The following is a 27,006-nucleotide window of genomic DNA, read 5'->3' as shown; positions in this document are numbered from 1 at the left end:
TAGGCTAAGGCAAAGATTTCATAGTTAATAAGTCTCCGTGTTATTATTTGTGGGCTGGTGCTCCAGATGAAAATAATACTGCAATAGGTTGGATTCCATAATCTGCTCTGTGGAGAGAAAAGATGATTTGGCTCCCTCTGCATGGAGTGGCTTTGTTAGAGGAAATCAACACAGGATATGTGGTTTTGAACCAGAAACTAGGCAGTGAAGTCACCTGGAGGGGAGGGGTTCCTCATGGTGGATTTTCAGAGGGACTAAGATGAGTGTGGCAAGAAGTGGCCTTTCTCTCTGGAGCCTACCTTAGTCCTACATGGTTCTTCACTACATCTTGAGCTCTTGGTAACTCACCAATTGGAATTTAAGCTTAGTAAGATGTGCCTCAAACACTCACCTCTGAATTCTAAGTTGTAGTAGATTTCTGACTTCTTCCATCTCTCTCTTAAGGAGAAATACTCAACTGATTCCAGAGTAGTGCTCATGAGGTCAACCTAATGCTGGTATGGAATACTCTCTGATCTTGAAATGATTTCTATTGCAATCTTCTACTGATATAGTAGTAAAGAGTATGAATGCTTTTTTATGGAACACTTAGTAGTAAATATGTCTGTACCAAATAAAACATAATTTGCTGATTTCTCTAGGAGTGCAGTTCAGTGAACTTCAATAATCATCTGCTTTACTGTGGAGGTTTTACTTTGTTGTTTCTGCTGAAGGGGAGAATAAGGTAGACACTTTCTTGGGGATAGAAAACAACATCACATTGATGCCCACCTCTGTTGAACACTGAAAGCACCTATTCATCTCCCTTGTGTACAAGAGGAACTGGAGAGAGAGAGGAAGGATAAATGAATATTCTGACCCACAAAGAGTGTGAGCCAAGGCTTAGCCCAAGATCAGCCACCTGCTCAGACTTAATTTGTCCTGTCTTAATTAGGGATCAGATATTTCTTGTTGAACATTAGTTAGACTTTAATGAGATAATGGGTATAAAATGCCTGAAAACATTTAGGTCATTATTGATACTCATGGTGCCAGGGAAAGACAGGAAAAACAATTACTGATTTTGAAGGGACCTTACCTCATGGGACTAGTTGCTTACAAGTGGTCTTCTGCCAATCTCTGAATCTCCTGTGTCCAAGCTTATGTGTCATCCCTGGACTGCCTCTTACTTCTGAGATCAATTGCCTCCACTGAGATTCTATGTCCTCTACTTCTCACTGATCATGTGAAGTGGCAGCCAATCACCCAAAGCCCTTGGTTGTAGCATACTTTACAGTTGGTAGCATCAGTTGAGATTGATGCATGCATTTGGGACAAAGTACAGAGACCATAGTTGTACATGATTTTCCAAGTATGGTTGTCTGTGCTTGTCTAGGCAGAGTGAGGATAGAAAGAAGCTTTACTTCTGTCTGGGTTTGAACCATGTTGGAATCTGAACCCCAGTTATTGTGTGCTTGAAATTCCCCATCAATATTAATGTGCTTGAAACTACTGAGTTATAGGTGAGATATTTCTTTTCTTACAGAACCTCAGATTTAAATTTTTGTTTGAGATTTTATTTTATGTGTGTGAATGTCTAAACTGTGTACCATATGCATAGAGTTTTCAAAGAGGCCAGAAGATGACTGTGACTCTCATGAGGTTAGAATTACAGACAGATTTGAGCTGCCATTTGGGTGCCAATATTTGAACCTTAGTCCTCTGGTAGAATATCATCTGCCAAGCCATTTCTCTACCCCTCAAATCCAAGATTTTTAGTTGCCAATCTTGAGGAAGAAATTATTTTAACAGATTTTTATCTTCAGGATTCTTCTAGATCCCAATTTACCCAGAAGAAGGTAACCAGCCTATGCCACGAAGCTCACTGTTTCTGTCTCCATCTGTTTTTCCTTCAAGGGAAAACTTAACACTTATAGTCAGCTTCCTCCAACCTCCTCACTAGGAAGAAAAATTAGAGCCACCAGTGATCTTTACAGTGTTTCAGAATCACCCAGTGACTCAGCCATGGTTATAGTTTGTAGAATACTTACAGTGTATTTTTTTTTTCATATTACCACAAGTAAGTAACAAGCCTAAAGGACCAATTACAGCTTTATAATTGTTATAAGGCATATCATAAGGCAAATGACATTCTTAAAAAAGAGGAAGTGGGAAAGTGCACATCAAAAATAGTCACATATGGCAGAAATGTTACAATTTGAAAAAGTTGTGTTTAAAGTGTTAAGTTCTGTAGAAAAGGCTCAATCTACAAAGTGATTACCTTGAAAGAAAGTTTTGAATTCTTAACCACATCACCTGACCAAAAAGCAGGACATGTCAGTGTACATGCACCTGTAAGAGAAACAGAAAGGAAACACTTGTGCTTTAGTGCATCTGTGGAAGCCAGAGGACAGTTTGTTGGAGACAGTTCTCTCCTTTTAACAAGTGAATCCTGAAAAGCAAACCCAAGTTATTAGTGTTTGTGGTAAGTGGCTCAAGCTGCTGAGACATTTTGCTGGACCCAACATTCTGTTTATATGCCTATATGCCTACTAAACTGCAACATTATTTGGACCAAGTCTGCACGTCTAAAAAGACTCTGGAGAAAGAGGAAAAGCATATTCAGGCTGATTCAGGAACGATTATGACACATACAGAAGTTATTTTTATTATTGATATTATTTATATTTCTTGCTTCTTTCATCTGTACTCTTTACTATTTACAACAATTTGTACTCTTGATTACTCTAACTTTGGATATACTATTCCTGTTTTGTGTCACATATCAATGTTATGTCAAGGACAGAAGTTTAAAAAGAAAGAAAGAGAAAGAGAAGAGCAAACCCCATCATGATGTCTTGTAGATTTGATATGATCCACATATTTCTTTCTTCACACCTTTGTGGACCACATTTCTTGCAGAGACATCATTTTTTTTCTGCTCATCGTCATAGCTCTACTGTAGTAGTTGAGACCAAATTTTTGTTTGGGTCATCATTGGCTCCACAAACCAGCTCTGTGTGGAACTTAACATTGTTGTGACAATTTGTTGAATACTTTTATGTTCACAAACTTGAAAAGATTCAACACTATATCAAAAATGTCTTCAAGGGAACAGATTTGACTGAAACTTTCAGTATTCAGCTACTGAACTCAAAGGAATTCTTCATTCATTCTTTGGGAACCTATTCTCTTCACAATTCTTTTGTTTGTATTTGGACCCTCTTTTCTTAATAAATTTATTACTTTTATTATTATATACAAATTCTGTGCTTTTATTTCTCACGGAATCTAATTCTTCAAAACCAGCTGCCATCAGAAACAAAGGAGGAGACTTGTGAACATGACTAAGGGAAACATTAGCTCAATCCTGGACCTTCCGCATAAGAAATATCATTGATTCCTTGGTTGCTCCATGCTCCTTGTCATGTAGGCTATCCTGAACCAAGTCACATGGTATAATGCTTCCTGACAATATCTGAAAACATAAAAGTCAGGTAGCTCTTTTTTTTTTGGGATTTCTCTGAGGAGGCTCTTCCAGTCTGTTCTCCCTACTGCCTTCCTTCCCACAGAGGTTATCTCCTTCCCCCTAGTTCTCTTGTTCAGAATGAAGCGCTCTTCTTGGTGCAAAAAGAAAACCTCATCATTTTTTTTAAGACAATTGTGCTGTTTTGGAGATTTATCATTTATATGTCTATCCCTCCTCTCCCTGTGTGTGTGTGTGTGTGTGTGTGTGTGTGTGTGTGTGTGTGTGTGTATCATCTAATTATCATCTACCTATATTTCAGTTTCAGTCTCCTCCCTTCTACCTTAAGGTAATAACACAGCTTCATGGTTCTTTCTCCTAATGAACCTTACTCCTGATAGGTAATTATATCTCTGCTTTCTTTCCTGAACCAACCATGATTTCTTATCTGCATATATTTAATACTGGGGTGAGGAATGAACATTTGTTAGATTGAAATTTTATAAAGACATGAGGGAAAGGAGAGAGTGAGCTCTGCAGACAAAATGTGAAAAAGCAGAGAAATAACTCTGCTTCATTCAATTTCTCTAAGTATACTGCTCTCTGAAATGCAAGCTTGTTGAGGCATTGTTGTTACAGTGGCAACACTGTAAGTGGATATGTCTGGAGTGAAGGCTCAGAAGCGATGAGCCTTGGGAAAGCTATGGATATAATGCTGTGGTGTGTGGGGGTTGAGTTGGCCTGGAATAGATTGTTAGGTCTGTGTTCTTCAGTTTAAACTATTGATAGCCTGAAATTGTCCACAATGAAGAGTATTTACATGACAGAGCAATGTAAGCATTACAAATCAACACTGATTCTCTATAGGCTCAAAATTTGAAGTTACCATGTCAAGGGTGGACACAAATATTTTAAAATCATCACTGTATGTGGAAGAGAGCTGAAAGAGAAATGAAAATGATTCCAATTCTCTGAACTCTCCCAATATTTTCACCATGATCAACAAAACTGGCAACACTTATCATACCCATATAACTCATGTACTCATCACATTGGAGCTTGGATAGATTTTAATGGAGTCTAAGGTACTTGTATAGAGAGGCAAGTCAGGGTTCAGAGCTGCTTCCTAGAGTTTCTGCCTCATATAGCTGATGCATATCCAACTCTGAGGCATTATGGCCCATGAAGAAGGGCAACAAGGAGTGCTAGGCCAACCACTGAAGGAGGAGCAGTTAAAAACAGAGTCTACAAAATCTTCTCATCAGATGCTTCTTCCAGGCCGAAACCCTATTTCTTATAGAAGCTGAGAGTGTCCACTGGCAGCAGAGGAGACTGATAGATAACAGTGGAATCCTGTCCTATGCAACACTCCTCTCATCAGTTTCAAATCGTCTTCCAGAAGTTAAGTTTCTGGTGCTGACTTCTCTGAGTATTCATGTTCTGAGTGGAGGAGAAAACCACGTCAGACCATTGTGACACAGCCTCCTCCAAGTGTCAGGATTCAGATCCATATGCTTTCTTTATGCTCACAGCATGGTCTCAAATGGAAAGAGTCCTTAGAGAAGCTACCGGAAACCTCTAAAGATTGTTCCCTTAACATTTACTAATGTGAAGTTGGCTTCAAAGGCAAGCAACTATGCCAATATCACTCACACCACCCCTTGTACCTTGTCCTTTTGCTTCTCCAGGTCTGGTAATTCTCCTGATGCTTGATATCACACTCATCTCCCTGGATTTGGGGAACCTCTCAGTAGTTCCATTTTGACTCTTGAGGATCTCTAGGAACCTGTCACACCCTTTAGAGACCAGATATCCCAGTACTGTGTGACAGGTGACTTAGCCTCTTGCTGACTCTTCCTCGTTTCTGTCTATCCTTGTATTGCCCAGCCTCCACCTCTTCTAACTTGTAGTCAGAACTTCTGCTTCCTGTAGATGTAAATGGCAGAGAAAACAACCACCAGCAGCATCCTGAGACCAAGGAGAAGAGCTACAGAGACTGTGGCAGGAGATGTTGTCTCCAGTACTGCAAATCAAAGACTAGAAGGAGCCATTAGAGATGACACCACCATGGTGCATTCCCCAGGGCTGTCACTTTTCCCATCTGTGTTGGTATGAAAGAGAATGGCCCCCAAAGAGAGGGGCACTATTCGGAGGTGCGGCCTTGATGAAGTAGGTGTGAGCTTATTGGAGGAAGTTTGTAACTGTGGGGGCATGCTTTAAGGTTTCTTTTGCTCCAGTTTCCCTCATTGTGATGGACAGTCCACTTCCTGTTACCTTTAGATCATGATGTAGCCAGCACCATGTCTGCCTGCATATGACCATGCTCTGCTCAATGATGATAATGGACTGAATCTCTGAAACTGTAAGTGAGCCTTCCCAATAAATGTTTTTCTTGTAAGAGTTGCCATGGTTATAGTGCGTCTTCACAGTGATAGAAACCCTAAGACACCATCTAAGGATACAAAAGCACATTAAATCTGTAGATTTTGAATCTGTATCATGTAAAAATGAGTAAGAGTTTTGTAGGAAGAAAAAATATGACAATTAGACTAGCCTCAGACAGAAAGAACAGGTTTTATTTAATGCCATACCTGTAGCATTTCTTTTTTTGCCACACTGTGATAAGCACACAGTTCCTAGTCACTTTTGTATCCAAGGGCAGGGAAGGGAAAGGAAGTTTTATTAGGGGTAGAAGGGAGACATTAGCTGTATTCTTCACATTGTTTTTTGGAAGCTACATTGTCCATGCATTTTTTTCTTTATTAAGAAATTTTTTTGTTCATTTTACATACCAGCCACAGATCCCTGTAGGGAGCCGCCATTCTAAGATGGCGCTGACTTCCTGGTAGCCCAGCTGTAAACAACTCCATATTTGGCTATGCTCCTAGGACTACGTGTCCCGAGGCCTGCGCATGCGCGTATATGGTAATTGACTCCATGTCCTCAGCCTATCCCGTGGCTCCCTGTGATTGCATTCTGGCGGGACCGAATCACAGTTTGCTTGATTCCCCACATAAGCAGCTGCATTTTAGTCCTTGGGGCCCCTCACCTCCCGCTCTCCCTTAATCAAGAGTCGCTCCAATAAAGTGTGATCTGAGAAGAATCCTCGAGTGGTGGTCATTCTTCCTCGCTGCCCGAGGAGCTCGCCGCAACTGGTGCCGAAACCCGGGAAGGAAACTTCGGACACCAGGTGAGGGGTCGAAGAGGATTCAGAACTCAACACACGGAGCGGTGACGTCGGTAAGTTCTCCAGGTATGCTGATTGCTGGGATTAATCCGCTTGTGTTTGCTTTCGTGTTCCTTCTTATGATTATTAGAGAGGGACGCGAAGCATTAAGCAAACACCAGGATAGTCTATCAGAATCAGACTCTAAAGGGGAGAACTAAGTAGGCCTAAAAAGAAGAAAGAAAAGAATGGAGAAAAGGAAATTAAAGAAAATAAGCCAGAGAAGGAAGAAAATTCAGAAAAGAAAGGGAACCCTTTATATCCAGTATTAGAGGAATTTGCAAAACCTGATTTATCTGATAATGAATTAGATTCAGATGAGGAGGAAAATTTAGAGAAAGCCACGGCTGAATATGAGAAAGAGATATGGGTGGCGGCAGCCTCCTCCTTATAATGTTTCTGCTGGAGTAAATGTGGAACCAATGGAGCCTTTGGGACCACACCCATCCCCGGCACCACCTTCGTATCTACAAACAGGTGGAGGTTGTCATTTTATCAGAAGGGACACCTGGGCGCAGTTAGCGTCTGCATTTCCAGTTTTTGAAAATCTGAAATCAAACAACGGATATCATGAACCTGTGCCTTATAATCAATTAAAAGATCTGGTAGAGGCTGCTTGAGCCTATGGAGTAACAGCCAGTTATACTTTAACATTATTAACCAGGCTTAGTGATTTTGGTATAACTGCAGCAGTTATAGCTGCCATTTCCATTGCTGCAACTGCCGCAACTGTTGCTGGCATAGCCATGTCCACCACAGTGCAAACAGCCGCTACTTTAAATAGTTTGTCTACTGCAGTGGCCCAAGCCCTGGATACTCAGACTTCTTTAAATGCACAGTTGAAAGGCGGCATTATGGTGCTTAACCAGCGCATTGACTTGGTACAAGAACAAGTTGACATCCTTTGACAGCTGGCCCAATTGGGCTGTGAGTGGAGAATGCCTGGTTTGTGTATCACTAGTGTACAATTTCAGAATGGTTCCTGAGCAGCGAATTTGTCTAAACAATTGTCCAGTTATCTTATAGGAAATTGGTCCGGAGAATTTGAAGAGACACTGGAAAAACAGAGTGGCAGTGGTGACCATCAACTCCACACGAGTGGATCTCAGCATGGCAGAGGGACTGTCCTCCTGGATCGCTTCTACCTTCTCCCTGTTTAAAGAATGGGTGGGGGTGGGTATATTTTTGGCATGCTGCCTTGGAGGATGCGTGTTTTGTCTGTGGTTGGTCTGCCGTTTGCGAGCATGTACAAAAAAGGACAAGGTCATTATCACTCAAGCATTAGCCGCTCTGGAGTGTGGCTCCTCCCCTCAAATCTGGCTTTCTGCCTTAAAGAACAACTAATATCCACATAGCCTTTGCACCCCTGGGACTGGCAGTCCATCGCACTCGGGAAGGTATGTGGACAGCTTTCACATATTACTTGTATTGAGCACAGGATGCCAGGCTTGTGCACTGCACTTGAAGTGTAGGACATTTTCCTTCCTTCAAGGAGATCAAGTCTGACTGCATATGGGTTCACATAGCCTTTGCACCCTTAGGACTGGTTAGTCCATTGCACTTGGGAAGGTATGTGGACAATTATCACAGTTACTCACCTTCGATTGGTCAACACATCATGAGGTGGGGACCTGATTGGGTGAAATGGCTGTGTTATTCATCTTCGGTCGGTCGACACATCATGAGGTGGCGACCTGATTGGATGAAATACTTGTGTTGCAGAAATCAGACCTATACTCTCTCCTGCTGCTTAATTAATAAAGAGGGCAGAGATGTAGGGAGTCACCATTCTAAGATGGCGCTGACTTCCTGGTAGCCCAGTTGTAAAACACTCCATATTTGGCTATGCTCCTAGGACTACGTGTCCCGAGGCCTGTGCATGCGCATATATGGTAATTGGCTCTATGTCCTCAGCCTATCCCGTGGCTCCCCGTGATTGCATTCTGGCGGGACCCAATCACAGTACGGCACGTTTGCTTGATTCCCCATATAAGCAGCTGCATTTTAGTCCTCGGGGCCCCTCACCTCCAGCTCTCCCTTAATCAAGAGGTGCTCCAATAAAGTGTGATCTGAGAAGAATCCTCGAGTGGTGGTCGTTCTTCCTTGCTGGCCGAGGAGCTCGCCACAGATCCCCTCTCTTCTCTCCTCCCTTCCTGCTCCCCCCAGCCTTCCCACCCATCCCATCCCCCATCCCCTCCTCCTAAAAGGTAAGGCCTCCCATGGGGAGTGAGAAAAGCCTGATGCATTCACTTGAGACAGTTCCAAGCCCCTCCTCAGGCATCAAGGCTGTGCAAGGTGTCTCACCACTGGTAATGGGCTCCAAAAAGCCAGTTCATGCACCACAGAAAGATTCTGATCCTAACTGCCAGGGGCCCCTTAAACAGACTAAGCTACACAACTGTCTCACTTATACAGAGGACCTAGTCCAGTCGCATGCATGCTCCAAAGCTATTGGCCTAAAGTTCACAAGTTCCCACTAGCTTGATTCTGTTGTCTCTATAGGTTTCCCCATCATGATCTCAGTTCACCTTGCTCATAGAATCCCTCTTCTCTCTCTTAAACTGGACTCCTGGAGCTTGGCCTGATGCTTGGCTGTGGATCTCTGCATCTGCTTCCATCAGTTACTGGAGAAAGGTTCTATGATGACAATTAGGGTAATCACCAATCTGATTACCAGGGTAGTTCAGCTCAGGCACCCTCTCCTCCAATGCTAGTAGTCTAAGCTGTGGTTTTCCTTGTGGATTCCTGGGAACTTTCCTAGAACTGGGTTTCTCTCTATCCCCATGATGTCTCCTTCTATCAAGATTTCTCTTTCATTGCTCTCCCACTCTATTCTTGTTCCAAATTAACCATTCCATTCTCTCATGTTCCCATCCCCTACCCCCTACTCCCTATTGCCCCCACTTCCACCCAGTTTACTCAGGAGGTCCCATCCATTTACCCTGCTCAGAGTGATCCATATGTCCCTCTTAGGGTTCTCCTTGTTAGCTAGCTTCTCTGGAGTTGTGGGTTGTAGTCGTTATCCTTTCCTTTACATCTAGTATCCACTTATGAGTGAGTACATACCATCTTTGTCCTTCTGAGTCTGGGTTACCTTACTCGGGATGATATTTTCTAGTTCTATCCATTTGCTTGCAAATTTCATGAGGCCATTGTTTTGTTGTTGTTGTTGTTGTTGTTTATAGCTGAGTAATATTCCATTGTGTATATGTACAAGATTTTCTTTAACCATTTTTGAGTTGAGGGACATCTAGGTTGTTTACAGGTTCTGGCTATTATGAGTAATGCTGCTATGAACATAGTTGAGCATGTGTCTTTGTGGTATGATTGAGCATTCCTTGAGTTTATGCCCAAGAGTGGTATCGTTGGGTCTTGAGGTAGATTGATTCCCAATTTTCTGAGAAACTTCCATACTAATTTTTCAAAGTAGCTGTACATGTTTTCATTCCCACAGTGTAGGAGTGTTCCCCTTCTTCCATATCCTCTCCAACATAAGCTGTTATCAGTATTTTTGATCTTAGCAATTCAGACAGGAGTAAGATGGTGTCTCAAAGTCATTTTGATTTGCATATTCTTGATTACTAAGGATGTTGAGCAATTCCTTAAATATCTTTCTGCCATTTGAGATTCTTCTGTTGAGAATTCTCTGTTTAGCTCTGTAGCCCATTTTCAAATTGGATTGTTTGGTATTTATATGAGTAGTTTAATGAGTTCTTTTAAATTTCAGAGATCAGCCCTCTGTCAGATGTGGGGTTGGTAAAGACCTTTTCCCATTATGTATGCTGCCATTTTGTCTTATTGACCATGTCCTTTGCCTTACAGAAGCTTCTCAGTTTCATAAGATCCCATTTATTAATGTTACTTTCAGTGTCTGTGCTACTGGTATTATGTTTAAGAAGTGGTCTCCTGTGCCAATGCATTCAAGGATACTTCCTACTTCCTCTTCCATCAGGTTAGTATAGCTGGATTTATGTTGAGGTCTTTGATCCACTTGGACTTAAGTTTTGTGCACGGTGACAGATATGGATCTATTTGTAATCTTCTACATGTTGACATCCAGTTATGCCAGCACCATTTGTTGAAGATGCTTTCTTTTTTCCATGGTAGAGTTTTGGATTCTTTATAAAAAATCAGGTATTCATAGGTGTGTGAATTAATATCAAGGTTTTCTATTCGATTCCATTGGTCCACATGTCAGTTTTTATGCCTACACCAAGTTGTTTTCATTACTATAGCCCTATAGTCAAGCTTGAAGTCAGGAATTGTAATGCCTCCAGTGGTTGCTTTATTGTACAGGATTGTTTTAGATATTTTGGACTTTTTGTTTTTCTATATGAAAGTGAATATAGTTCTTTTCTGGTCTGTGAAGAATTGTGTTGGGATTTTGATGGGGATTGCACTGATCTGTAGATTGCTTTTGGTAAGACTGCCATTTTTATTATGTTGATTCTACCTATCCATTAGCATGGGAGATCTTTCCTTTTTCTGATATTTTCTTCAATTTCTTTCTTCAAAGACTTAAAGTTCTTGTTTTCTAGGTTTTCACTTGCTTAGTTAGAGTTACCACAAAGTATTTTATATTATTTGTGGCTATTGTAAAAAAGTGGTGTTTCTCTGATTTCTTTCTCAGCCCATTATCTTTGTATATAGGAGAACGACTGATCTTTTTTTTTACTTAATCTTCTATCCTGCCACATTACTGAAGGTGTTTATGAGCTGTAGAAGTTCCCTGTTAGGATTTTTGGGGTCACTTATGCATACTATCATATCATCTTCAAAAAGCAAAACTTTGACTTCTTCCTTCCTAATTTGTATCCCCTTGATCTCCTTTTGTTGTCTTATTGCTCTAGCTAGAACTTCAAGTATTATATTGAATACATATGGGGAGATTGGTAAGTATTGTCTTATTCGTTATTTTAGTGGAATTGCTTTATGTTTCTCTCCATTTAATTTGATGTTGGTTGTCGGCTTGCTGTAAATTGCCTTTGTTATGTTTAGATATGTTCCTTGCATTCCTGATCTCTCCAAATCATTTGTCATGAAGGAGTATTAGATTTTTGTCAAAGGCTTTTCCAGCATCTGATGAAATGATTATGCGTTTTTTTTTCTTTCAATATGATGTACTACATTGACAGATTTTTATTTGTTGAGCCATCCATGCATTTCTGGGATTAAGCTTGCTTGTTCATAGTAGATGATTTTTTTGATGTGTTCTTGGATTCAGTTTGCCAGTATTTTATTGAGTATTTTTGCATCAATGTTCATGAGGGAGATTAGTCTATAATTCTTTTTCTTATTCCATCTTTGTGTGTTTTGGGTATCAGGGACACTGTAGCCCAATAGACAATTTGGCAAAGTTCCTTCAGTTTCTATTGTGCAGAACAATTTGAAGAGTATTAGTTTTAGCTCTTCTTGGATATTCTGTTAGAATTGTGCACTGAAACCATTTGGTCCTGGGCTTTTTTTTTTTTTTTTGGTTGGGAGTCTTTTAATGACTATTTCTATTTCCTTAGGGGTTATAGGCCTATTTAAATTGCTTATCTGTACTTGATTTAACTTTGGAATGTGGTACCTATCCAGAAAATTGTCCATTTCTTTTAGATTTTCCAATTTTGTAGAGTACATGTTTTTTAAGTATGACCCAGTGATTCTGGATTTCCTTGTTGTCTGTTGTTATATTTCTCTTTTCATTTCTGATTTTGTTAATTTGGATATTCTCTCTGCCTTTTGGTTAGTTAGGGTAGGGTTTGTGTATCTTGTTGATTTTCTCAAAGAACCAACTCTATTTAATTGATTCTTTGTATTGTTCTCTTTGTTTCTATTTTATTGATTTCAGCTCTCAATTTGATAATTTCCTGGCATCTATTCCTCCTGGGTGAGTTTGTTTCTTTTTGTTCTAGAGCTTTCATGTGTGCTGTTAAGTCACTAGTGTGAGATTTCTCCAACTTCTTTAGGTTGGCATTTAGTGTTGTGAATTTTCTTAGCACTGCTTTCATAGTGTCCCATAAGTTTGGGAATGTTGTACATTCATTTTCATTGAATTTGAGGAAGTCTTTAATTTCTTTTTTTATTTCTTCCTTGATCCATTGGTGATTCAGTTGAGCATTATTCAGTTTCTATGAGATTGTAGGCTTTCTGTAGATTACATTGTTGTTTAATTCTAACTTTAAGGCATTGTGGTCTGATAGAATACAGGAGGTTATTTCAATTTTTTTTGTATCTGTTCAGTTTACTAGAGGTTCCCTGTTTGTATATCCTGCATTTGGTGTAAACAGCTAGGATGCAAGAATGTAAAACATCTGTAGTGACTTCTTCCCTCCAGGGTTCTCCCACTGTGCTCTAAGCCTGTATTTAAGGCCTCCTCCCTCCTTCAATAAACGGCATTCGGGATTCTGCTGAGTTGAATGACCTGCTGTCTTGTCTCTGTTTTTCATCCTCAGTCCCTCGCTCTGACTTGGTGAACATGTAATAATGTGGGCGTTACTGCTACAGGAAATTATATTTGACACTAGAAGGAATAGAGTTAAAGTGGGAGGGGAAGATAGTTGAGAGTTTCCTGGGCTTGGGAGGAGGCATAATCACAATGGCATGCAAACTCTGTTCTGCATGAGAAACACCTGTCCAGAATGTAGTCTCCACTCCCATCACAATAATGAACAAGTCCACTCTGAGCAGATGATCACAGTAGAGGAGTTAGTAGACTTCATGCTTGAGAGTAAATAGAAAAGTAACACAACCCAGACTTTACTGTGACTATGTCTGCTTCAACTTCAAGTATATATAAATAGTAAAATAAAAATGCACTGGTTCTGTGTCAACCTAATTGATATAAGTCTCTATTGTCCCACAAAGATTTGTAGCTTCCTAACAAATATTACAGAACAAGAAAGAAAGTGCTGCCAGGTGGTGGTGGCAGTGGTGGTGGTGGTGTTGTTGGTGGTGGTGGTGGCACATGCCTTTAATCCCAGCACTCAGGAGGCAGAGGCAGGCAGATCTCTGTGAGTTGGAGGCCAGCCTGGTCTACAATGTGAGTTCCAGGAAAGGCACAAAGCTACACAGAGAAACCCTGTTTCAAAAAAAAAAAAAAAAAGGAAAGGAAAAGAATGTTAAGTGCTGGTGTGTTTAGAAAGGATAACATTCAGTAAGCAACTTAGAAGGTTATCCAATCAATAAACAAGCAAATAACAATAGCAACTGTCAGAGGCCATGGTACCAGCACTCAAAGCTTCTATAATAAATGATATCAAATGGCTAATTCTATATTTTTACAAGATATGTTGGATAACTTTTATATCAACTTGACACAAGCTAGTGTTATCTGGGAAGAAGGAATCTCAAATGAAAAAGTCTTTACAATATTTGCTTGTAGACGAGACTGTGTTGCATTTTCTTGATTGATAATTGATGTGATAGAGCCCAGCTCTCTGTGGGCAGTGCCACTCCTGGTTGATATAAGAAAGCAAGCTGAGCAAATGATGGATAGCAAGCCAGTAAGCAGCATTTCTTCTTGACCTTTGCTTCAGTTCCTGTAGTTCTGAGCTTTTGCACTGAATATTTGCCATGACTTCCTTTGATGATGAACTGTAATATAGAGCTGTAAGTCAAATATACCTTCTCCTTCACAAGTTGCTTTTGCTCATTGCTGTTCATGTAATGGCAATTCATTTATGTCTCCACCTCACTCTGTTAAAATTCACTTGTCAATTCTAGTGCACCCAAGTTGATAAAATCACCCGCTTTGCCTATTGTCCCAGGTTAATTCTGTTGCTGTGATAAAATACCCCGAGAAAAATAACTTAGCAGAGAAAGGGTTCATTTTATCTCTCTATTCGAACTTACAATCTGTAACAGCAGGGAATTCAAGGTGGCAGGCATTTGAAACAGCTTGTCATATCATAGTCAAATGTATAAAGAGAGAATGGATGCACATCTGCACACCTCAGCCTACTATCTAAAGTCTTCTCATACATTCCAGGACCCAAGTATGGGGTGGTGACCCCCATAGTGGGATGGATCTTCCCATATCAACTAATGTCATCAAGACAGTCTTCCCACAAACATGACCACAGGACAATATGATCCTGAAAATCTCTCCATGTGACTCCTTCATGTGATTCAAGATTGTGTTACATTTACAATGAAAACCCTCTCATCTCACTTTAATGCACACAAAGCATCTGAGCGTCTTCATTAATTAGTTTCTTTTTGTCCACATTAAAAGGTAAAATAGATGACCACTAAAATTTCAGAAACCTTAACAACAAGTAGAATTGTTTCATTTAGAATGGCAATCTACCTTTTATGAAAACTATATCTCACAGAGGAAAATCTATGTGTACAGATTTCTTCCAATCTCTCACTAGAAGTATCCTCATTTGTCCAACTTTCATCCAGAGATCCAGCAGCAAACCTGGCCATCACTTGATTATCCCTGGGAGACCTCCACCTTTCATCCTTAAAATTGTTTTGCTGATGTATTTGATCACATCATCAGTGAATGAAACTAAGATATTCTTATTTCCAGATACATAGCAAATTCAAAGATGTATTGATTCTTTGGTGCCCATTTGTAGAGTGCGTTGTGAGAAAAGTTGGTGACAAAGTGACATTAAGCAGAGATAGAAAAAAAGAGAAAGTGAACTGTTAAGATATATTGGAAGAGGCAGAGGAGTCACTAAATTTAATTGGTTTGACAACACATTCTGGTAGTTAAAATAGAAGCTGGTAGATGCTGTAGATCCTGCCCTTGATCCCGTGGCTAAGGGTGAGGGACCTTACCTTACCTTACCTTAGAGGAGGTAAGCCATGTTCACAGTGTAGACACACTGTGGTAGTGAGTAGGTATTGTTTGGCCCAGTCTGTGAGGAAGATTCATGGCTGTGTATCTGGAGTTGGTTACTTGAGTCTGACCTTGATAAGACTATTTACAGTATTGAAAGTCACAAACACTACAAATCAGCACTTTCTCCTCTTTTCAGAAAGAAATTTTAAACATTTCTCATCTTAAGAGTAGTCATGCTCTATCCAACCTTGGCTTCAACAATTCTCGCTCATATAAATCCTCTTCTTACTCACTAATTAGACTCCCAGTGCTCCACCAGGGGCCCAGCCGTGGATGTCTGCCTTCAGATTCCTCAGTCCTTGGATGGGGTTTATGGCACCACTATTTGGGTGTCTGGCCATCCCATCACCAGAGTAGGTCAGTTCCTGCCGTCTCGCGACCATTGCCAGCAGTCTTTTGAGGGGGTATCTTTGTGGATCTCCGTGGGCCTCCCTAGCTCTCTGCTTCCTCCCCTTCTCACCTTCTCATGTGGTCTTCATTTACCATGGTCTCCTATTCCTTGTTCTCCCTCTCTTTTCTTGATCCAGCTAGGATCTCCCACTCTTTCCCTCGACTGTCGCCCTTCATTGTTCCCACTCATGACCAGGCTATTCATGTAGATCTTGTCCATTTCTCCGTGTCTTTTTTGGGGGTCCCGTTTTCCAGGTAGCCTCACTGGTGATGTGAGTAGCAGTCTAGTCATCCTTGTTCCACATCTAGCATCTTCCTATGAGTGAGTACATACCATATTTGTCTTTCTGAGTCTGGGTTACCTCACTCAGGATGATTTTTTCTAGATCCATCCATTTGCCTGCAAACCGTGTGATGTCGTTGTTTTTCTCTGCTGAGTAGTATTCCATTGTGTATATGTGCCACAATTTATTTATCCATTCTTCAGTTGAAGGGCATCTAGGTTGTTTCCAGGTTTTGGCTATTACAAACAATGCTGATATGAACATAGCTGAGCAAGTGCTCTTGTGGTATGATTGAGCATTTCTTGGGTATATGCCCAGGAGTACAAATAACCAAATGAATGGAAGCACAGGATCTATGAACCAAAGGCTGAGGGGCCCCCAACTGGATCAGGCCACCTGAACGGGTGAGACAGTCAGTTGGCTTGATCTGTTTGGGAGGCAGCTGTGCATTGGTGCCAGGTCCTGGACTCATTGCATGAGTTGGCTGTTTGAATCCTGGGACTTATGCAGGGACACTTGGCTCGGTCTGGGAGGGGGGAATGGACCTGCCTGGACTGAGTCTACCAGGTCAACCCCGGTCCTCGGGGGAGACCTTGATCTGGAGGAGGTGGGAATGGGGGGTGGGCTGGGGGGAGGGATGGGCGAGAGGGGGAGAACAGGGGATTCTGTGGCTATTATGTTGAACTGAATGGTGTTGTAAAATAATAATAATAATAATAATAATAATAAAAAAAAAAGAGTAGTCATGCTCATTTTAAACTCATGATTTTGTGTGACTAAGTAAAGAAAGATAAAGCAAAATGACTCAAACTGTGAAATTTCATAACATTTCTATCATGAACAGCAGGGATAAGAAAAAAAGGTGACAGAGACTATATTGACTTCAGAAAGCATATTTTTAATTTTTGAGTTTTTTTTTGATGGAGGCTATCTGAGAATGCTTGGTCAAATAGGAAAAAGAGCAATTTTTATTCATAAAATTAGGTTGTAGCAAATTAGAGAATATCAGTGAGGTTAGAAGTTTGGTTATAGTGGAATGCAGGAGACAGAAAGTTGCAGTGAGGGCCAGCCTGTGTCAATGATTCCAGATCCCCATGTGTACTCAGAAAGGGACTTTTCACATTGTCAGGGGGAGGTCAGAACAATTTCCAGACCTCAGATGAAGACCATGCGATAAGCGTAAGTGGCTGACTGTCTGGGCTGGCTGAGGCATCTACAGGCCCATTTGATGCCATGAAACTCATGTGGGTAAAAGCCACTCACAGCCCAGGCTGTCTCCTCACAGTCTGGGCTGGCTGAAGGCACACTCACCTGTGCCAAATGAGGAGGTACCACTTGGATGAGAATATATTTGATGGAGAAATGGGAGAGAAAGAGATGCAGGACAGTCAGTGTGCTGTGAAAAGGGACACAGTGAAGAATCAAAGGTGATGAGGAACTGGGTGGTGTGGGTGGCCCACTTGGTACATGGACCCAGGTGACTCGGGGCCCAGGATGCTGCTGAGGACCATGTCTGGACCCTGTGGTCCTACTGCAGCCAGTATCTGTGTTGACATCCATGACCCATATTGCCACCAAAGACCACAAGGATGTCTGGAGACTGTACATTTTGGTGCCCAAGGACCATGCTTCCACTGGGGTCATGCTGATCTGAGTGACTTGTGCTGCTACCCAGCACCATGGTGACATCCAGGCCCAGGCTGTGGTGTAGGGCCATATCTGGATCTGTGGCCCTACTTCAGGCAGGGTATGTGTTGGTGTCTTTGGCCCCTGAATCCACTGAAGTCCATTCCATCTGGGACCTTGGTGACATCCAGGCCCAGGCAGCTGCCAAGGACCATGTCTGGGTTCATGGTATTACCACAGCCAGGGTCTGTGTTGGTATGTGTGGCCCATGTTGTCACCAAAGGCCACATTCATTTCTGGCCTGAGGCTACAACCTATGGCCATGTTGGTCTCTGGGTCCTGTGCTGCCATGGTGGTCATGCCTATCTGAGTAGCCTGTGCTGCCACACAGGGCCATGATTGCCCAGGCCCAGGTTGCTGCCAAGAGCCATGTCTGGGTCTGTGGCTCTAGAGCAGCCAGGGTCTAAGTTGATGTCTGTGGTCCTACCACTACCTAAAGCCATGAGATGAGGCCATGTGGATGTCTGAGGGTGATGCTGCTGCTGGGGCCATACTGATCAGGGGGCCTGTGCTTAATTAATATTTTGCAGAGTTTTCTTTTGGGGGGTGATGCTGCAGGGGAAAGGGATAGATATAGAGAGACTGGGAATTGAGCAGGAATGGGGCATATGATGTGATGAAATTAACATAGAATCAATCAAGTGTTAAGTTAAAAAAAAGAAGAGTTTGAATGTGAACAAGATGTTTAGGGCAAACAGATCTCAAAGAAACAACTAGTTTCTTCTTTGTCTAGAAGCCCAAAATGGCCTTGGGCCAGAGATAACAAAAGTTTGGAGGCTCAGATCCTGATCTTACTCCTAAATGGTTTCAGGGTTACCTTTTCAGGAAGATATTAGAGTAGGTATAATGGCCCATTAAAGAAAACTCATGGTTAAGAGAACAGAATCTGTAGAATGGGTGAAGACCTAACATTCCAGGTGGTCAGGGTCAATCACAAGGACAATGGACCCTCTTAAACCACACTAAAGAGACAGGAGGAATAAATTTTCCTACAGAGGAATGAGGGTGTAGCACACATTCAATCTCAGGACTCAGGAGGAAGAGACAAGCAGATCTTGATGAGCTTAAGGTCAGCCTTGTCTACTTAGCAATATACAGACTCTCAAGGCTATAACATAGACCCTGTGTCAAAAAAAAAAAATTTCCCATTGATTCATATAATGAACATTTCCTTCCCAGAATTCTCTCTACTCTGAGGCAGATAAGGCTAAAAGCACCCTGGCACACCTTAAGCAAACAAAGAGCTGTGACATGCACAGTACTGTCCTGATACAGAGGAGCCTGAAACTGGACCCCCAAGAGGACAACTGCTGATGTAAAACCCAAGGACAAATCAAGAAAGATCCCAGTAGCCATAGAGGGAAAGCCCACCAAACAGCACCCACATAAATACCTCAGCCCTTTGTTTAATAAACGAGATTGCTTACATGACTCCCAAAATCTGTGCCATTGATTGTGCATCTGCTCATCCCCTGCCCTGGGATCAGAGACAGTGGGATCCCAGCTGCAAAGCCATCACCACTACCCAGTGCAGTGCCTACATGCTATGTTGAGGTAGAGATGGGTCTGTCTAGCTCAGTGTGGCCAGATCAGACTAAACAACACTTGCTTTTTCTTTCTGTCTGTCTCTTTCTTTTGGATTTTAGATGCTGGCTGAATCTAAGTATACCTTTCCTGATAATTCAGGCTTCTTTACTTTTTCTCTAAATGCCCCCTTTTCACCATGCGCAAGTTTGTTCACCATGTGTCTGACCTCCACATCTTCTTAAACAGCATGAGTATGTTTTCCCTTTACTTCTCCATTCTCCTCTTCTGTGAGGTTGCTCAGTTGTATACTTGCCTGAACTTGAAAATTTCCATCATAACTTGATAGATTATATTTGAACTTTCACTTGAGTTCTTCCTTAAATTCTTTTATTACTGAGATTAAGAACCCCAAGAACATTATCCAATAACTACAGCATTTGAACTGTGAGCTATCAGTGCTTATGTGGGAACAATAGGGAATTCTGAGTTGGAGTTGTCCTTGTAATGGAGGCATTTGGAGCAATCTTCCACAGCTTCTCACAAGCTTCTTGTAGTCTGAGACCCTATAAAAAAGGTGATATCAGATAATCAGGGTCTGATATGGCAGAATGAAGGGAAGAGCTAAGGAGAATCTCTTCTCATTCAATAGTCCTTTCATAATGTACACATTGTACCTTAGTGCTACAATGTCTGAATACTGCTCTTCTCTGGTCCAGGACTAAGCCTAGTCCCTGAGTCATAGTCTTTCTGAGTTTCTTCTTCATGATCACAGAGAGAACAAAGCAGGAACATTCCTTAATACAGGTCTTTGGAACTTCTAAAAATTGGTCTATAATGTAGATTGTTATTTCCCATGAACCCTTGCTTTCTACTTTCTGTGGTGACCTTAACAATACACCACATCCTCCCTGGGGCCCATGTCCTTCACTTCTTTTAGGCCTCTTTGGATGATTTTGTTAATCCTCGACTGAAAGCTTCCTGAAGGACACACATACTTCCTGGGAGCTTGGGATGTCTCAAAGGGTTCCAAGGGATTCCTGAGGATCCTCAGCAACATGTCATCACCACAGATGGTAAAACTGTTTCACAAATGCCTTGGCCCTCCTACTGCCCCTGCCCCTTATTTGTTAGTCCAAAGACTGATAATCCCCTGGTGGTTTGAATAAGAAATATTCTCTACATTCTAGGATATTTGAATGCATGGTTCCCAGTTGGTGGTACTCTTTGGAGAGATTTGGGTAGTGCAGCCTTTCCAGAGAAAGTATGTCACATGAGGTGATCTGTGGTGGTATTTTGTTCCCCAAAATATTGTGGACCCTAATAAACTTATCTGGGGTCAGAGAACAGAAAAGCCACTAGATCCTCAGGCTAGAAAATGTTGGCACTCAAGCCTTTAATCCTAGCAATCTAGAGGCAGAAATCCATCTGGGATCTCTAAGTTCAAGGCCACATTGGAAACAGCGAGGCATGGTGACACATGCCTTTAATCCCAGGAAGTGAGCCTTTAATCCCAGGGAGTGATGGTAGAAGGCAGAAAGATATATATGGTGTGAGGACTAGAAACTAGAAGCATTTTGGTTGGTTAAGCATTTGGCCTGGTTAAGCATTTGGCCTGGTTAAGCATTTGGCCTGGTTAAGCATTCAGGCTTTTGAGCAGCAGTTCAGTTGAGACCCATTCTGGATGAGGACTCAGAGGCCTCCAGTCTGAGGAAACAAGACCTGCTGAGGATCTGGCAAGGTGAGGTAGCTGTGGCTTGTTCTGGTTCTTTGATCTACCAGTTCACCCTAATACCTGGCTCAGGTTTGATTTTATTAATAAGAACTTTTAAGATTCATGCTACAGTGAGCTTTCATATTTAAAAAGCCTTGTGACACTTCCAGTTTATTCTCTCTGTTTCATGCTCTCCACAAGGATGTGAGCTCTTAGCTCCCTGATCTGTCTTTATGCCTCTCAGGTTTGATGGACTCATATGACTCTGGAACAGCATAGCCAAATAAACCTTTTTTTTTCCTATAAATTGCTTTCATCATGTTGTGTTGTCACATCAACAGAATAGTAACTACTACACTCTACATCCCACCTAACTTACAGTCAGGCCTTCTGCTTCTTGTGCATGTAGATGGCAAAGGCACCAATTACCAGTAGCAGTTTGGGTCCAAGGAGCACAGCTACAAGGACCTCAGCAGTATCTGATGTCTTCAGTTCTGGAAATCAAGTGGTAACAGGAACCATTAGAGAGCATACAAGGAGTTTATCATCCGGGATCTTTACTGGCCCATTTATGAATTCCCAAGTATATCAAATCTCTGAGGATTTTTAATTTGTGCCCTATCCCAGCTTCAATACTTTGAAGCAGACAATAGAGCAAAAAGATTTCAAGTTACCCCCTGGCTGATAGGTCAAGAAGTTTCCCTTCTAGAGAGATTGGATAAGATTTTATACACAATTCCACATCGCACCTTTTTTTATATAAACAAAAATTCTTACAAAGAATCTGAACCTTCAAACTGAACACTTTGTGATGGTTGTTAGCTTTTTGAAATTCAATGAATTGAAGAGTTTGACATGTTGAACATGCAGAGCCAGATTATCTTGGCTCATATTCAGCTCTCTTAATACCCATACATTGCTTTCCTCTGTAGTTGACATAACAGTTTTTGAGCATATGTTAGTAATTCAGAATGTACAAGCAGAAGATTAGATTTCCTTTAGAATATATTAACTTAGCAGACCACTAGCTTCCACCAACCCTGATGCTACGCATGTCATCAGATAGCATATGAAGCCTCAACCAGGGTTCCCCTCTGTGTTATAACCCATCTCTTCCATGTTTCTACCAATGTATTGCAAAAATGTCTTGACTTATGACTTTCTTTGTTCTATTTCTACAAAAATTCCATAAAAGTTCTTCCACAGTGGCCTTTGAGGTGACCTATATCTGTGTTCCTGGGCCATGGCCACCCATATTTTGATCTAGAATGAACTATTAGGGTTTAAGGAATATTATTTCCTCTTCAATGTGGAATCTGATCTGTAGGTACAGTCACAAAGTTAGTGGGATTCAGAGAAGCTCCTCACTGCTGGTATTTAGGATGATCCTAGGAACATTGTCCTTGGAAAAGACAAGTTCAGTTTCCAGAAAATGTATCTGGGGGATTTTAAACTAAAGCTGTTTATTAGAACATTCTAGAGTTATTCTATATTTCAGATGCTAAAACCCATATCAGACCAATAAAGGAACATGGATCTAGGGTTTCTCTCAGTTTACCACATTATTCAAAAGAGAAAAGAGAAGCCATGTTGACAGCCACCAACCCTCACCTCCACTTAACTGTAAACTAAGACTTGGAGAGGGAAAGTGAAAACCTAAGGTCTTATGGTTTCTGAGTAACAAAGCTCACAAGATGAAATATTTCCTCCATGTCAGCAGTTTCTCTAAGCATGTTATATGACTTAATTCCTTCATTTTAGCAAGTCTACATACTGTGCTAGCAGGGAGAGGATATAGTGTGAGGCCCCGTGTGGTGTCAGGACAAAGTCACTCCTCTTGTTTCCCTCTGTTGAAGGATTGGAATTATACCACAACCAAATAGGAAAATGGTAACATTCTTATAACTATTTCACCCTCAAATGTTGAAGGCCTCCTCCAGAGGGCATGTGTTGTGGAATATTGGTTTAAGATGTGTTACAGTCATTTATGCTGTGGAATATTTGCTTAATGATGCAAATGTGTGTTTCATTCTTTTGTTTCATTTGTTTAACTCTGTAAAGCTGTGTTCCTTTGCCTGTCTTAAACATCTGATTGACTAAGAAAGAACTGAATGGTCAGTAGCTAGGCAGGAGAGAGAAATAAGTGGGGCTAACAGGAAGAGACAATAAATATAAGGAAAAATCCAGTCTAAAGAGAAAGGCAAAGTGAGAAAAGGAGAAGGAGACGAAGATAGCAGGGGCCAACTGCACAGTGACACAGCCAGCTCTAGAGTAAGAAGGAAAGAAAAATATATAGAAAAAAAGATAAACATTACAGAGGCAAAGTGTAGTTAAAAAGAAATGGGATAATTTAAGTTAGAAAAACTGGCTAGAAACAAGCTAAGCTGAGGCCAGGCATTTGTAAGTAAAAATAAGTCTCTGTGTCTTTATTAGGGAGCTGGGTGGCAGGACCCTAAATAGTAAAAAACAACTATAGGCATGTACTTATTGCCAGGACTGTGGCCCTAGAAGTTCATCCACTGTAGCACTGCTTTAGTGACACAAATTGAAACAAATGCAACATTCATGATCTGGGATCTGAATCAGTGCATCTCTAGCTGCTGCACTAGGATGCTTTGTTTACACAGGGGAACAGTTCTCAGTTCTAACATGGCTGACACTGGGGTAGCTTGGCCATCACTACTCTTAGCATCTGACTATGAAGAACATCTGAAAACCTTGGGGATCTGGCGATGAATGGAAATGCTGGCTGAGTTAGAGACATTCTGACTTAGCATCTCTTGTGCACTAGGCTCCTATGTGGAGATGGAGTCTCTTGCTGGGGCAGCAAGGAGCTGGCCTGGAGTCAGATGTGGTTTCAAGCCCAGATCCCAGCACCAGCTGACTATGTGATCATGGACAGAGTACTGGCAAAGTGGGCTCACATCTCAAATAGGGTTGGGCTGGATATTCTGGCTGTCCATGCTGTAAAAATGCTAGAATCAAGAGTAAGAAATAAGACTTCAGGTCTCTATTAGGAAGTTTCAAAGTGAATGTCCTGATGCCTCTGCTGGTGATTGGAGATCATCTTCATGAAGACACCTTCCAGGACATAATCCAACATTGCCCAGACCATTCAGTGCCTGTGCAAGTAAGAAATAAAATGTTTCCAGAGAGACCCAAGACAAAGGTCTTGCTTGGTGCCAGCATCTAATCCAAGGGTTAGAGATTCCACAGTGAATGTGGGCATGTACCAAAGGATCTCAGTGTGCTGTGGATGAAGGAAAATGAGAAAAGCACACTGTGCTCTGGCCTTGCCACTCTGTGCCTTGATGTGCTTTTCCTCTTGGGAGGAGGAGACACACATCTTGAGAAAAGAGCTCCTGCTAGGCTGCTTCTTGCCATCTCACTTGACATCTAGAGTGGAACCTGGTGTACACTGTGCCCAGGTTGTTCAGGCAGAAAGAGAAGACTTAATTGGGTGAGGTAATAAACTCTGGAGGTGTAGGCTAGGTTTGTCCCTGTCACTGAACATGGCATCAGCTATCTTTATGTAGCCACTAGATTGGGACAATTTAAGAAAGGTAAGTATTGTGAGGCAGACAAGGGTATGGATGTACCCCTATGTACCAGAAGTGATGCTGTGGATAGTGCTCTATAAATAAAATGCTGATTGTCCAGTATTCAGGCAGGAAATATAGGTATGATAAGCAGAGAAGAGAATTCTGGGAACAGGAAGACTGGGGAGGAGATGCTGCCAGCCACCACCATAAGTACAAACATGTAAGATACTGGTAAGCCACGAGCCATGAGGCATGGTATAGATTTATAAAGATGGGTTAATTTAAGATGTAAGAACTAGATAGCTAGAAGCCTGAGCCATTAGGCCAAATAGTTTAAATGATATAAGAGTCTGTGTGTTTATAAGGGGGCTGTGGGACTGCTGGGGATTGGCAGGACACAGAGAGAAAAACGCTAGCTACAAAGTGGCACCTCTAGCAAATAGCATATCCTCTCCTCTCCTCTGCTTCCTTGGTCCACAGCTGGGGTTAAGTCAGCCTATGAACATGAAAGTCCCTTACAGGCTTGCTTGTTCCTTGGTGCTCATAGAATCTTGGGCACATTGTAACCTGTTGCAAATATCAGGGATGAGGACTATGTAGTACTTACCAAGTACACTCAAATAGGTGCCTCCCCCAGACTGAATCTCCTTGTCAGAGTCTGCTCTATTGATCTTCACACAATAGTAGGTACCAGCGTCAGCAGGTGTGACATTACTGATGCGGATGGAAAAGTCCAGGTTGTTTCTCTTTGTGGGATCTTTAACATATGTGACTCTGGGGAACTTCTCTCCTGTGAAACTATATATTAGGTATCGACTCTGCCCTGTACCCTTGAACCACTTCACGGGCCCCACAGGGGACAGGGAGGTCACAGTGCAGTTCAGAGTGGCTGATGCTCCAGCAAAGACAGAAACTGATTTCTCAGGCTGAATCACCTTCAGGTTCTCCCTGATATCTCCTCCTGCAGGAAACATCAGTCAGTACTCATCCTGATGGGAACCCAGAGGCTCTTCTAGTTCATAATCATATACTGCTACTTTACTAGAGCTTAGCATGACATCATCACAGTTCTCCTCACCCGGGGCCTCTGAACACCAGGATTAACACACAGGAGGAAACTGAATCCCAGACACTGAGAACTCGGCAGGATTCTGACTGAAGCCCCAGTTCTCTTTGCAATTCTCATGCTTCATCCAGTATCTGCTGGTTTTCACCTTCTGTGCACATGGCATGAGCCCTTCTTGTGTAATAGTATTGGGTGTAATTCATGGGACTCTTTAAAGCTAGTTAGATATGAGTGTAAGTGCTAGATATAACTAATGAGGTGTACTTTTGATTTCAAGATTCTCTAGTCAGGCCTGCAGTTCACGATGGTGTTGCTTTACCAGGTGAAGTGATAAGGCCATAGATAGCTCCCAATATGCAATAAGATATAGCCTGATTAGAGAAATAAACCCTCTGTTTAAGTTACCAGTTCTTAAAAGTATGTGTTATAATCACAGTAGTTAGCTAATTAATTTTATGTGTGTGGGTATTTTGCTTCCATTATTATCTGTAACACCAAATGCATGCCTAGGGGTCACGGAAGCTAGAATAGGGTGTCACAACCCTTGGAACTGAAGTTATATATAGTTATGTCACCATGTGGGTGCTCAGAATTGAACCTGGGTCCCATGGATGAGTAGTAAGTGGCCTTAACCCCTGAACCATCTCTCCAACCCCATGATGATATAACAGGTTCCTAAAAGGTTAGTGGTTTGACACAAGAGAAATGTTTTACTTCACACTTTTGAGGTCAGAAGGTCTAATTTACTGTAATAAGGCAACTGTCACAGGGTCACAGCACCCCACCCTCCAGGCTGCCCTGTTGTTTCCTTGCACATGGTGTGGTCACCTGGCCGTGCTCTCCCTTGTCACCTGTCTTCCCATAACCCTGACACTGATGATGCCTTCTTACCTGGACGTTGATGATCTGGTAGGTGCACTGTATTGCACTCACTATACTATGTTAATGGACCAAGACTGTACAACATTCATTTGAGATATGAAAAGAGCAAAAAGGAAAGTCAGTAAAAGCACTAAAAGAAAGTGAAGAGTCTGAATAGCAAAATATAACACGAAATGGAGAGAAACTGTGAGGTTGAACCAAAAGGCATTGAGGAGTTGAGATGTATATAACTTAGTCCAATGGGCAGGGTCCACAGAGGATTTAGCAGGTTACAAAAAATATCTCAAATCATGGGAAAGGATCCTGTAACATTGCTCAGTCAGCACTGCAGGGGTACAATTAAGAGAAGAAATTGAAGAATTTGGAGTGTAGTGCCAAGATTATTGGGGAAAAAACTGTTGTCTA

At 41.7% G+C, this 27,006-nt stretch overlaps 1 protein-coding gene across 2 annotated transcripts in view; it reads right to left on the bottom strand.

Annotated features, from left to right (window-relative positions):
* Positions 1-19,770: 19,770 nt before the first annotated feature.
* LOC102903799 (signal-regulatory protein beta-1-like) overlaps positions 19,771-27,006 on the bottom strand; it is a 94,539-nt gene continuing 87,303 nt past the window's right edge. For both annotated transcript variants that reach the window (XM_076563839.1, XM_076563840.1), the window contains exons 4-6: positions 25,261-25,614; positions 21,491-21,605; positions 19,771-19,963 (exon numbers count right to left, since the gene is read on the bottom strand). In XM_076563839.1, the coding sequence (XP_076419954.1) occupies positions 21,493-21,605; positions 25,261-25,614 (467 nt within the window). In that variant the 3' untranslated portion in view covers positions 19,771-19,963; positions 21,491-21,492. The remainder of the gene's footprint in view (positions 19,964-21,490; positions 21,606-25,260; positions 25,615-27,006) is intronic.

The sequence above is a fragment of the Peromyscus maniculatus genome, chromosome 2 (assembly GCF_049852395.1).
Source record: "Peromyscus maniculatus bairdii isolate BWxNUB_F1_BW_parent chromosome 2, HU_Pman_BW_mat_3.1, whole genome shotgun sequence".
NCBI classification, from domain to species: Eukaryota; Metazoa; Chordata; class Mammalia; order Rodentia; family Cricetidae; genus Peromyscus; species Peromyscus maniculatus.
This window is presented reverse-complemented; position numbering and strand designations above follow the sequence as displayed.